The sequence below is a fragment of the Melospiza melodia genome, chromosome 15 (genome assembly GCF_035770615.1).
Source record: "Melospiza melodia melodia isolate bMelMel2 chromosome 15, bMelMel2.pri, whole genome shotgun sequence".
NCBI lineage: Eukaryota > Metazoa > Chordata > Aves > Passeriformes > Passerellidae > Melospiza > Melospiza melodia.
In genome coordinates, this window is record NC_086208.1 from 7,813,847 (window position 1) to 7,827,077 (window position 13,231).

Genomic DNA, 13,231 nt, shown 5'->3' on the forward strand with positions numbered 1-13,231 from the left:
GTGAGAGGCCGGTTTTGTCTGGGTGTGAGGATGCTCTGGCACGCCTGGACAGTTCAGCACCTGCGCCGGGCAGTGAGGGTCCAGTGCTCAGCACTGGTTCGGCGCTCTGGGCGAGGAGCTCTGGCACACAGTCCCTGGGTAACGCCGCGCCAGGTCCAGCGCACATGTTGCCGATGCTGGCCACGCCGGTGAGCCGTGCGGTGTTCGGGGGAGCCCGGCGTGCCGGGGCAAGGCATGGCCGGCAGCTCCAGCCGCGGCTGGAAGGCTCAGCCCGCCCGCCAAGTCCCACAGCCGGCAGCGCCCGCCCGGCTCGGGGGTCGGCGGAGCTGCCGTCGGGTCCCGGTGCCGCCCGGAGGGGCCGCGTTTGCGGGGCCGTGCTCGGCCCAGATGGCGCCGGAGCCCGCGGCCCCTCGTACGCGCTGCCGGCCGGCCCCGCCGCATTGTCCGCCGCGACCCCCGCCCTGCGGCCCGCCCCGTCCAGCGCCGTCCCTCCCTCCCTCCTCCGGCCGGCCCTGCCCCTCGCCCCTCTTCTCCCCAAAGGCCAATGGAGACGAGATGCAGAGAGTAGGGCCGGGACGGGCGCGCCGGGGCCGCTCCGTCCGTCCCCAGTCTCCTCCCCTCGCCCGCTGACCGGTGTGTGGAGCGGCCGGCGGGGCATGCCAGCCGCGTCCCGCTGAATGGCGCCGCTCCGCCGCCGGCCGCTGCCGCGGGCGCTGCTGCTGCTGCTGCTCCCGCTGCCAGGTGAGTCCGGCCCGCCCGAGCCCCATTGTCCGGCCCCGCTGCGGCCGCCGCACGTGGCTTTATTTATCCGGCATCGGCGGGACCGGCGGGGAGGGAGCGGGAACCGGCGGCGGCTCCGCGCTTTGTTCGCGCCGCGACGGGGCGGGGGGGCGTGAGGGGCGCGGGCGGTGCGCGGCCCCTCCGCGCTCTGGTGAGAGGTTTTCGCTAACGATTCCTTGTAAAATCAGCCTTTTTACGACGCGCCCTGCTCCGGCTGCTTTGGCAGGCTTGTAAAATTAGCGAGCGGGCCGGGCGGAGCGGTCGCACCTGTGTGGCCGCCCCGGCGCTGCGCTGCCCGCGGCCCCCGGGCTCACCGAGCCCCCCGCCCGTGCCGTGGCCGTGCCCGGTTCGGTCCCTGTGGAAGGCGCTGGTTCTCCGGCTCCTGGGCTTTTTACAGCCCGGGGGCTCCGCGCCGCGTGGAGTCAGTACCAAGTTTGCCCAGAGTTGTCCGAGTTGGGAGCGCTCGGAGCGTGTGTGATAGCGATGGCTTCACCTCGTGCTGTGGGGGTGACTCGCAGCTCACAGTGCGCTGGGTAACTTGCATCTCTCTGCTTACATGTCTGTCCTTACAGACAAAAACATTTTTTCCTTTTTTTTCTTTTTTCTTCTCTCTTAGGAGTGTGGTGCTTTAGTGAACTGTTTTTTGTGAAAGAGCCTCAGGACGTTACTGTGTCAAGGAAGGATCCGGTGGTTTTAGACTGCCAAGCCCGTGGTGAAGCTCCTATAACTATTACATGGCTGAAAAATGGAGGCAAAGTGTCTGAAAACGAACGGATCTACACTCTATCCAATGGCTCGTTGTATATCAGTGAGGTAGAAGGAAAAAAGGGAGAACTGTCTGATGAAGGATTTTACCAGTGCTTAGCTCTCAACAAGCACGGGGCCATTCTCAGTCAAAAAAGTCACCTCACACTAGCAAGTAAGTCCCAGCTCTTGTTTTTTAACCTGTTCCTGAGTTTGTGGCAGGAATTCTCTGAACAGCACACAACAGCCTATCATTTTGATTGCATACCTGAAAAGTTAAAATGCAAAATTATAGAGTAATTCTAGAGAACCTTTATTTCTTTTTAAATGTATAAAGATTATGGAAAAAACTTATGGTGGTCCCTTTTTCAGTCCCTGATGTGGCAGAAGAGGCACAGGAACCTGTGAGACCTCCTGGGCAGTGGTGCCTTGTGTGGGTGGCTTATGTGTGTCATTAGCCTGGAGCAGGTGGTGATGCAGAGTCATGCTGACCCAGTCCTGGGTCTGGTTTCCCAAGTGCTGTTCTAGCAGCCTTACAAGGGTTATCTACAGATCTGATTAAAAAAAAAAAAAAAATCCTTGTTCAGTAGCTTGACTGTTGTGTTGTGCCATCTTGGGGCAGGGTGGAATGATTAATGTAGATGTTTATCTCTGGGAGAGGAAAGAGGGGGAAAGTTTTCTGGGCAACTGTAAGGCCTTGCTTTTCTGACTTGTGTTCAGCCCAGCAGATGTGGGTGCTGTCCCACCTGGTTCCTCTGGAACCTCCATAAGGGCCTGGTACGTGGTTCCAGTGGGAAGGGAGAGTTGCATTTCTGGAGTGACTCCCTACTGCTGGGTGAATGGTGAAGGAAATAGTTGTGTCTAAGTGCCTTTATGGCTTTAACAGACTGACCCCGGGTGTTTGTTGCCCTCTATTTTCCTATCATCTTTAAACATTGAGCAAGAGATGTGTGTGAGGCACGGAATGCTGTGCCTTTTTCCATGACAGAGCAGAGCTTTGCCACTAGACTACTTGTACAACATGATCTCCCTTTGCTTCCCAAAAGTACATGGGAATGCACTTTTCAAAGAAAAGTAAATTTTGGCAAAGTAAAGAAAACTTTCATTTCAAAGAAAGTATAACACAGAGAGTACACAGTTTATGTAGTCTTCTCATGTTCCCTCTATAATGGGACTTAACTGATGAACTTAATCTAATAGGAAAAGACTTCCTATGACCTCTTCGACCCTGTTCTTAGTAGCAAGTTGAATAAAACTAGTGCTGGTACCTCACTGAAAACCTGACATTGATTGTAAGTTGCAGCTTTTACTGAATTCAAACTGAAACTAATTAATGAAATTAATATATTACATTACATTAAAAAATGTGTGAATGTTAACATTTGTTAGTTTCTTTCTGTGTGCTACTGACCTCATTCTAAATACTGTCCACGAGATGCCCCAGGAAGGTGTGAACAGCCTTGTTCAGTGAGCCAGAGCACTGGGTGGTTCAAAACCATCCTGGAAGCAGGTGGCTCCACGTGAGTGCTGAGTTTTCACATGCTGTAAGAATGTGAAACTCTGGAGTCTCAATTTCAAAAACCTGCCTACATATTACTTTTTATCTTGCTCATGTACAGGACTGAGAGACGAAGTAATTTGTGGATACTTTTGATAAAAATTAAGTGTTTGGTGAAAAATCAAGTATTACAGTTTTTAACATTTAACCTCACTAAGTTTCAGTGTGTCAGCATGAATAAAAATTAGACAAGAAAACCCTCCTAAAGAGGATATCAGGGCTACTTTAAATTGGAGACATTGCAGAATGAGCTCCATGCTTAATATCAGAGAACTTCTGGAATAGTACAGAGTACTAGAGTGGAATAGCTTGGTAATGCAATTGTAGTATTTGATTTTATTCAGACAATACTGACTTCTGTAAATATTTGTTTCTCACATACATATTATTTCATCAGAAAGATGGTTTAATTATGCTGATTTTCACCAAGAAAGTCTTGTGAACCAATAGAATGTGTGCTGTGGAGTGAGATTCTTGTTTTGCAGCCCTTTTTGTCCTCCCTCCCCTGCTCTGTAAGACTGTGACAAAAGGTTTCTTTTTCTTGTTTGAATACTTGAAAGGCTTTCTATGGCTGTTGGAGAAAACTGGAAGAGATAGCGGATCCATAATGATCACAGTAGGTGTTGTTGACTTAGTGATTAAGTGGTTAACTAGTGGCCAAACATGGAGTTATCCTCTGTAGCAGTCTCTTCTCTTTAGTCATGCACCAATCTGACCCGTTTCAGAATGTCATCTTTACTGTAAAGCTGTGAAATTGGGCAATAATTTGTATTGTGATAATTTGGAGCCCATAAAACACCTGCAGAATTAGTTTTCTCTCTTATTTTCACAGTGTTTCTGCTTGCTCTCATGAACTGATTGAGCTTTGCACACATTTTAAATGAAATAAATGAAAGTCTTGTGGGGGATTTTGTAGCCTTACAATTTTTCTTTTTAGAAGAAGTTGTCGGGTTGCTGCAAAGGCAAATTACCTTGTGGTCAGGGTACAGAAGGAACTATACATATTAAACAGGTGGAGAATAGGCATTAAATGGGCATTCTTTCTTTGGAGGAAAAAAGCAAATGCTCTCTTCAGTTACTGGTAGCAGCAGGGTGTGAGGATGTTCTTTTACTTTGCCTGGTCAGAGGTTTTGCCAATAAGCTTATCTTTTGCTTCAGAATTGTAATGTTTAGTGTTGCATTTGGAAATCAAAAACTTTAATCTGTCCAAGAGTTTAAGATCTGAACACACAAGGAGATCAGGTCTTGGTTTCTAAAGTTAGAAACTGGAAGCTGAAGGTTGCACTCTTGGCAAGAATTCCATTATTCATGTGCAAATTAAGAATTCACAGGGTTAAAAGGTTAGAAACTGGCCAGGATGAGGTTTACCCTTGTGATAAAGAGCAGATGACCCTCATTCATTGGCCAAAGCTTTCATGTAGCTCCTCTGCAAAGTTAGTGATTGCCATGAATTGTTCTTGAGGAATGCAGAAATTCAAATGTGAGCAGGCCTTTCCTTAAGTGTCACTATGGAGCCTTATCTCCCGAGCACATCAGAGTAGGTCTGCAGGGACAGGGTTCCTCCCCAGAGGCCCCAAGGCTTTGCTTTCCTGTTGTTCATCCATGCACAAAAGAATTTGACTAATTTAGGGCTTTTTTTTGGTGAGATCCCCCTACTTTTTAAAAAGGAAACTCTGGTGCTGAGGTAGTGCTTAGGTAAAACTAAATATTAGTTTCAGTACATGCTTGTAGTTACTTCCAAAGCTGGCTGATTGATGTGGGGGCAGAGGAGGAGGCCCTGTCTGCTTCTTTGTGAGGGGAAAATGGTACTGCTTAAGAGCATGACTTACTCAAAATTCGACTTTTGCCACTGCTACTGAGACAGATCTCTTTAAACAGAATATAAAGAGAGTGTAGGCTTCAGAGAAAGTCCTTTTGGTATAACTTTGAATCAGTCAAAAGTAAACAAGCTGAGATTTTTGTTTTCCTGCATTTTAAAATTTTGATTTTTCAACCACAGTTAGCTAAGATTCTGTCTCAAAATAAAGCTAGATTTCCAATAAAATATTATTCAGGAGAAATGGAGAAGGTGGATCGTGTTCTGAAGCTGGTAACATGGGCATTGTGCAGTGATTGGATAGGTCACTCACTGTTTATGTCGTTTTCACAAAAAGTAGAAATTAAAGTCTTGAGATGGTTGGATGGTATATAAACAGCATTCCTGGATAACCTTTTCTCCTCTTGTAACTTGGCTGAATTGATTTCAATGTTTGTGAATTAGAAGAAGTGTAAGCCTAATCCTTCTTGTACAGGTTTCTGCATTTCACAAGAGTGAGAGGTGATGGGAGCAGGAGGTTTCTGGGAAGATGCTCCTGGAGGGAGGGTGTGTGAGCCCACTGCACTGCAGCTTGAGGAGTGCTGGGCCCTTTGCACACAGCAGCCTGCACTTGGTGGGAAGTTCTTAACTTTGCTTACCTGCTGAGGCAGTGATGTGACATCAGATCCCACTGTCCTGCCAATAATTTGCCATATTTATGTTTTTATAGCCTAATAGCATCTTTTGCTCTGCTTTTAAATATTTGCACTGAAGAGTGCATCCAGCTGAGCCTCTTGCTGTGCTGTGGCAATCACGTTTCCTTAGCAGTTCCAGCAGTTTGTTCCCACTTTGGCATTGTGCTGTTCCTTGTGTAGGCGCAGCTGCACGTGTAGCTAACTGAACAGGGAACTGCTCTGGGTTAAAATAATAGAATTAAAACAAAAGATGCTGTTTAACCCAGCTGAGTTCCCTGGTATGGTTTCTCTTGGAGCCACTCAGTGATTGCAGTGGTGTAACTGAGAGGACTGAAGTGCAGGTGGAAAGGGTTAGTGGGGACAGGGGAAGGTTAATGAAACTTACACTCATCAAACTGTGGACTTTGTGAAATGTGTAGGCAAAACTTTTGCCCCTCTGCCATTGAATTTTTAAAAATAATCTTCATCTTGCCTTAAAATAACAGGATTAATAGCTGTGGTCTATCAATATAGTTTTTGCTTTCCATGGAATCTGTAATTTCAGGTGTCTTCCAAGTGCATACAGCACTCAAAGTTATGTTTAATTATTTTAAATAGCAATGGAGAGAGGTACAAATTGTGAGAAAGAAAGGTGATGTTAGGGGGCAGAAGTGGTTTTGGGCTGAGGTGGAAGTGAAATGGCAGATGGCAGCTGTAGGCAATAGAATTGTATTGAAAGAGAGCAAAGTCTTAGTGCTGCAGAACTGGTGTGGTTACAGACAGCTCAGGGAACCTGGTGATCTGGGTTTTGGCAAGTGCTGCCCTACTGCTCTTGCTTTGATTAGTTGATTGACTATCCTGAGAGGAAAATATGTTTCTAATCTGAGAGTGCACATGGCTGATTATCAGCGCATTTAAATTCCAGTGTTTTTAGGCAGGAGGATGAGGTTCCAATGTCTTAGCCAGCAATGTCAATTGATAACAATTAAGAACAGTAAGATTTTTTGTTCTTTAACTGAGATATCCTGAGGAAATAAGAAAAATGGGAAGTACTATTATGTTAACCCTTTTTATTGGAGTATTTTCCTCTGCAACTCCCCAGGTATCTTTTGACCTGAGGTCCTGCAGCACCTTGACAGAAGACAATTATCAGCATCCTTTTAAGACATAACCATTAGTTACTTTTTGTTGTTGGTACCAGGGCACTCCCTCCTTTTTCAGCAATGATTGGCTCCACTTGTAAGAGCTCTTCCACAGGATGAGGAATGGGCTTTTATATTGTTACCAAGATAAAAAAATTGTATAAAACTTTGCTTAGTGCACACGAACAGTGTTTGTTTCCACTACCATTTCACTTGAGAGGTGGGCTTTTTATGGGTTTCCTCAACACCTCAATTTCAAATTTGTGTCAAGCCTAATGCCAGACTGAGGCCTTCTATGCCCTTGCTTTTATTCCTAGCTAGTCAGACCAAAGGTTAGGGTTTATTTACTAGTTTTTATCAGAGTAACTTTACAATGCATAAACTTTTTACTAGCTTCTTTTTTAAAAGAATGCTCAGTCTTTTTGGCAGTGCACTCTGTAGCTAATAAAACCTTCACCTAGATGAGAAAGGTTGAAGGAAAACACGGTGCTGTGCTAGATGTTGTTCAGAGCTGTGGCCCAAAGCACTCACTCCTCACCTGGTGTGAGTCTGTGTGTGCTGCGTGCACAAACCTGGGGAGATTCCTTTCCTGCTTGCAAAGCAATGCACGGCAGCAAAAGATGCTGTTCTGTTCCTGCAGTGTGCTGCTCCCCCCCCACTGCTCCCTTTCTTCCCCCTCCCTTTTTCTCTGCATTTCTTGGTGTAGAAATTGTTGAAAGGGCATTCAGTAAGGCCCCCTTTTGTCAGCCAGCTCTGATTATCCTAAAGAAAGGGATCTCACTCTGAGCAGTTGTTTGCCTAGAGACTTGTTGTCACGTCTTCACAATTTAACAGCTGTGGCTATTGATGGTGTGCAGAACAATTTAAGACAATGACAAAAGAGAATCTTGGAGGAAGAATTTAAAAGTTACTAAGCGTTTTCCTACAGAAATATGGTCATGCCCATTGTTTGACAAACTTGTGCTTAGTATTTGTTTGTTTTTCTCAGCATTTTGTATTTTTTCCACACTTTATCTCCAAAATTGTGAACATAATCTTTATTTAGTTTTGCATTTTTTTTTGTTTTTGTTTCATCAATAGGCCCAGCTGTTAAATTGGGATTGATTACTTCCAGTCTTTATAACTGGTAATCACCACCTAAGTGAAAAAGTAATCAACAATGTCAAGACTCCACATTTTGTTGAGTAAGTGTGGGTTGTATGGTCGACATTAGTTACTAAGGTCATCCTTTAGGTAGCTTTTAAGCAGCAGCATTTTGAGCAGTGTCTACATTTTAAAGTTGATTGTCTCAGTAATTGAGTTAGAGGTAGAAAAGAAATCGCTCTAGATCATTTGTGTTAGGAGTTAGAAATCCATCTGGCAGCCTTCCAAAACCTGCATCTGTAGTGGAAACAATTTTTGGTTGTATGGATTAAATGGTTACTTTTTAAAGACATAAACAGCAGAATTAGGGAAGAAATGTCTGTGAAATCACCTGAGTATGGACAGTTTGCTTTTGTCTTAGTGTATGGAATTATTGCAAACTCCTCTGTTTTTTCTGTATGTAAAAACTTTGGAGGGAAATGGCCTTCCTAATTTATTAGGGGAAAATATAAATTATCATTGCTAGACAGGTTTTTTTTTCTGCTGCTTTTACTTTGTTTCATAACTCAATAATAATTCTATTGGTTTTGTTGGTTTTTTTGACAAAATCAAATTTGGTCTTATGTGAGTGGAAGTTTTTTTTTTGTTTGTTTTTAACAACATAAACACCATAAAAGACAAAATAAACTAAGTTGCATCTGGATAATACAGTTAACATCTCAAGGCCCTGTTCAAAGTGCTTGTTTCTCAAGTGCTCATCTCTTGTAGTTCTCGTAAAGGTTTCTGACATATCAGAGCATCTGCAACATAGGGAAATAGAGTCTTGGTATCATTTTCCAAGAGGCAGACAGGTCTGATCCTGAAGTTAGATTCTTATTATCAAAACCCAACAATGACAGAATGTGTAATCTTTGTATTTTATGGGGTAAAAATTTCAGAGTTCCTGAGTCTTTCTGTGCCAGTATTGCACTAAACAACTTCTAAAACTCCCAGGGTGGTCAGGGTCTCTTCTGATTTTGACTGATGAGAAAACTGTAAATTATTTGGTAGCTAAGCTTGAGCAAGTTTGGTTCTAGCCTGAGCATTGTAGCAATAGCATTCAGTAAGCAGCTGCTTGTTTACTCGATGTCAGAGCAGTAGAATGCAATGAGAGAAATGAAATATTGAAAATGAACTTGTTGGAAAAGACATAGGAATACTGACAGCAAGCTTTATAATCCAAAGCTTTTATCAGGATTTAAACATTTGAGGAGAAGATAGTAGCATGGACAATAAGACTTATGTGTGATTCTTTTGGAATTGCAGTTTTAGGTGGAGCAAACAGAGTGTTTTAGAAAGAGGAAAAGTTTGTCTTAGCTGCAAGCTGCTCTGAATGGTGGATTGATGACAAAACAGCAAAACTTCCCTTGTCCTAGTCCTCTAGCCTCAGAACATGCTAAAATTCTGATTTAGATTTTAACAATGGCAATAATTTACCTTGGCTTAGAAGTGTGTTAGAAATATGCTCTTTAGTTCTGAGGTGCAGTACTTGAATTTTGAAATGATTTGCTGATGAGAGAGAGTTTTAAAAGAAATAATTACTGAATGACCAGGCATAAGAGGTACTTTATTACAAGTGGCAATAAGAGGTAAGTTATTACAAGCATTAAACATGTCATCAGGTGTTCTTTTAATACATAGCTGGGGGAAAAGTCAAAGTAAGTCTTTACAGCTTGTGGTGTGCATCTTGTAAATAGTGATGAATGAATGTTGGAAACTGGAGAGAATTCTGTGAACAGAAGCATCTTTATATTTTCGTATTTGATTTTTAGTGTCTTCAGGTAATAATCCTGATCACATTGATTGATTACATTATTTGTCCTCATTCCCGTAAACCAGAATTTCTTGTAAAACCTTCATCATTCCTGGGGTTTTCTTGGCTCTACTTTGAGCCATTTCAGGGTGAAGTCCAAACAAGTTAAAAGAAGTTTAGAAAACCAGGTTACATCTCAGCCTTTGCAGCATGTGAGTGAAGCAGCAATGCTGTCTTCTCCCTCTAAAATCATAACAGTTACAGGATGTCCACATCACCATATTTTACAGAGTGGATTTGTTGGCTCTTTTAAGCTGTATCAAGACAGTTTCTCAGTCTTGAAAGTGTTTTGAAATGGGGAGGAAAACATATCAAATAGCAAAGCTTTTCAGATCAGATTTTACCACTGAAAATTTTCTCATCATTTGTGTTCTCTCCCATGTTCCCACTCTTTTTTCTTTCTCATGTCACGTGCAGGCTGATTTTTCTGCATTTAGTTAGTTTTTATTTTTTCCTTTTCTCTTACGGATTGTCAGGTATGTGCTACATCATTGCTTTGGATCTGCAAAACTGCTTCTGCTGACCCTCCTTCCTTACCCCTGTCTGATGCCTGGAAGGAGGTGCTGTTTTCCAGTGGAGGTTATTTTCACAGCTGTGCCAGAGGAGGGAAGTGTCATAAGATACTTTGAGGTCAGTTTTGACCCCAAATTTAGATGAGGTAAAAATGATTCTGCAGAAGTATAATATCTTGTCTCAGGTGGTCTGCCTGTCACTTAAAATCAGACAATAATTTTGATTAAGAAAAAGCTGTTTTAATAGCCCTTGCAATAATGTACAGTAAAGCCAGGTCAGTGTTACACAGTATTGTTTTTTGCTTTACAACTTGTTACAACTAGAAGTTTTCAAATAATCCGTTATCTTTTCAAAGAAACTTTCAAATTCAAGTCTTTGAACATGCAGAAGAATTTTAAATGCTTACTCCTGCTTGTACAATCTTGAACATATTAATAAATTGCTTAGATGACTTATCAGCAAATTAACTAGGGTAAATTATTAAATTACCATTTCACCATCCACATCAAGATCTCTAGTAAACCTCTAATAACTGTACCATGTGCCTCAGGCAGAGCTGTGCATTATGTATGTTCTTTGTAATGAGAATTCGTTGACTTTATGAAGCCATTGACAGCCATTTATCATTTTGTTCATTAAACTTGTCTGTGACATCCGGTGAATTGATGTTAACTGGAAATATTCTCTGGCAGTTCTGGCACGACTCTGTCATTTTGCCTGAGGAGAAACTTTGTACCTAGCATGTCCCAAATTACAAGGGTGAAACTTCCTTCCCCCTCCTCCTCTCCTAAGCCTAAGTGAGCATATGACCAGCTCTTTTTTCCCCTCTTGCTTTTAATGCTTATTTATGCAAACACCCCTGCAGCCCACAGTTTGTAAGCAGATTTATCATTGATCTTCAATAGAGGTTGAAAGCAGATCCTGCTTTTATTAGTTCAGCCAGTCTGGGCCAGGAAGGCAGCTCAGTTTTATCCCACAGCATACAAGAAATTAACTGGAATTCTTGGTAGCATTGGTGGGAGTTTTGTGACATTACCAGCACGTGGCAGTTAGTACTTGTTTTTAATGGTCATAATCTTTACTCAGTGGTGCTTACTGCTGACTAAATGCATTGCTGAAAGCCTTTCTAATAGTGCTTTGTGTGGTTTTTTGAAATTCCTTTGTTTGGGATGATGAACAATATTTCTTTTTTTCTTTTTTTTTTTTTGCTCTTGAGCACCCAGTGTGGAAAAAAATGCACACTTTTAGTACCTGCCAGTGTTTGATTCCTGTGGGATAGCTATCTCTGGTAGTGGCAGAGGTACTTAACAGGATATCTGCTCCCCTTCTCGTGCTCCTGTTGTGCTACCTGAATCCAGCTGTATCAGGGATCGTTCAAACAGAGATGAGTGGGCTAATAAATTGTGCCATAACTGACCAAAACATTTATTAAAGAGTCTAAGATACCATCAAAAAATTGAATATCCAAAAAGTCCATTACATAAAATTTTTGCCTTTTGAGCAAAAGAGTAGAGCAGTTGGCTCTTGAAAATATATTGTGTCTCACAACATAATAGTTCACTGGATTAAATGAATTTATTGATTTCTGCTTCTTTACTGACACACATTTATGAGCAGTTTCTTTGGCACCATGGCCACATGTCAAAGGTCATAACTTTCCTTCACTGTGGAAGAATAAAAGCTTTCAGATGGTGAATCCCTGAAATCTAAACAGGGCTTCATCCTCCCTTCCCCCCTCAATATAATTACTGGTTTAGCTTGGATTTATTTGAGATAAATGCACCATAATAATAAACAAACCTGTACATACTGAAGGAACACCTATATTATCTATCATAAAATTGCTGCAGGAAACTCTATACATGAAAGGCAACATATCTAATCTGCAAATAGGTATCTTTATGGAGCACATGGTAGTAGATTAGACTCCTTTATGATCAGAGATTTTATTGAAAATGATCACTTTTTAGAACAGAATAAATATTTCTCATGAAGAATTTTATTAGCTATGGTTTAGAAACAGTATTTCTTTCCTTTTAGAGTTGTGTATACTTTGTGCACCAGAAGGGATCCTGGAAGTAGATCCTGCTGAGAAAATGAGCACGTTCAAAATCTGTGCTTTGTGTTTAGGTGAATGTTTATAATGTTGACATTTTCTTTAATGACCTTCATCAGTAGTGAGTAGCCTGTGGGGTTTTTGGTGTGCACTAGATATGAAAGTCCAGTTGAAGTTATTGAAGAAAAGAAACTGCAGTGAAACATGAAGTGAAGTTTAATCACTCCACTAGTTTGTTAGAGGTGAGGAGGCAGGAGTGGTGGGTGGGATTTTGGGTCTATCTGGGAAGAACTTGTCTTCTCTTTTTGGCAGCTAATGACTGATAGATGAGCCCTCACCATCTCAAGAAATAGCAATGTGAAGGTAACCTCACCAAGGTGTTGATTTAAAATAATTGAAATATTTGTGCTAGGTAAGGTGACATAGGTTTGAATTGTTAGCATGGTCTGGCTGTGGTCCTCTTAGCAAGGATGTTTTCTGAAGGAACAGCAGAGCCTAGAGTTCTATCGATGGGAAAAGTACCCCATGGTTTTCTAAGAAGGCATAAAAAGTCACCCCACTGCCTGCCCTCAGAAAGAATCGTTTGCCAAACTTTATTTTTGCATAGTAGAGATGAAACCTATTGATGCTTTTAATGATGTTTCTTAAAAAAAAAAGAAAAATCAGTAGTAGACTTTTCTTCTGCTCTAATGTGTGTGTGTACAAATGGTGATCTTGTTCTAAGTGGGCTATTGGCACTCTGATCTTAAATTTACCAAATATTTATATTGTAGAACTGCAGTTGTTAATTTTCTGACATAATAACTTTTTCAGTAGAAATTTGTCATGTCAGTATTAATCTCTGGTTTTTAATTTTTCTAATACAGTATATTTCATCAGGACTGTTTATCTTGTTCCCTAGAGCAAATAAAAGATGAAACTCTTTTCTCTGTATTTTTTTTTTTCACTAGGACAGCATGGAAATGTCTACTTAGGGAACAGAGACATGGAACTTATTGGGGTCTTTGTGTCTGGAAGTAGCTTTTGGTGTTGCT

General features: G+C 42.1%; 1 protein-coding gene across 1 annotated transcript in view; it reads left to right on the top strand.

The window, feature by feature from the left end:
- Nucleotides 1-656: 656 nt before the first annotated feature.
- PRTG (protogenin) overlaps nt 657-13,231 on the top strand; it is a 73,840-nt gene continuing 61,265 nt past the window's right edge. The window contains 2 exon segments of the mRNA XM_063170139.1: nt 657-741; nt 1,397-1,699. Coding sequence (XP_063026209.1) covers nt 657-741; nt 1,397-1,699 — 388 coding nt within the window.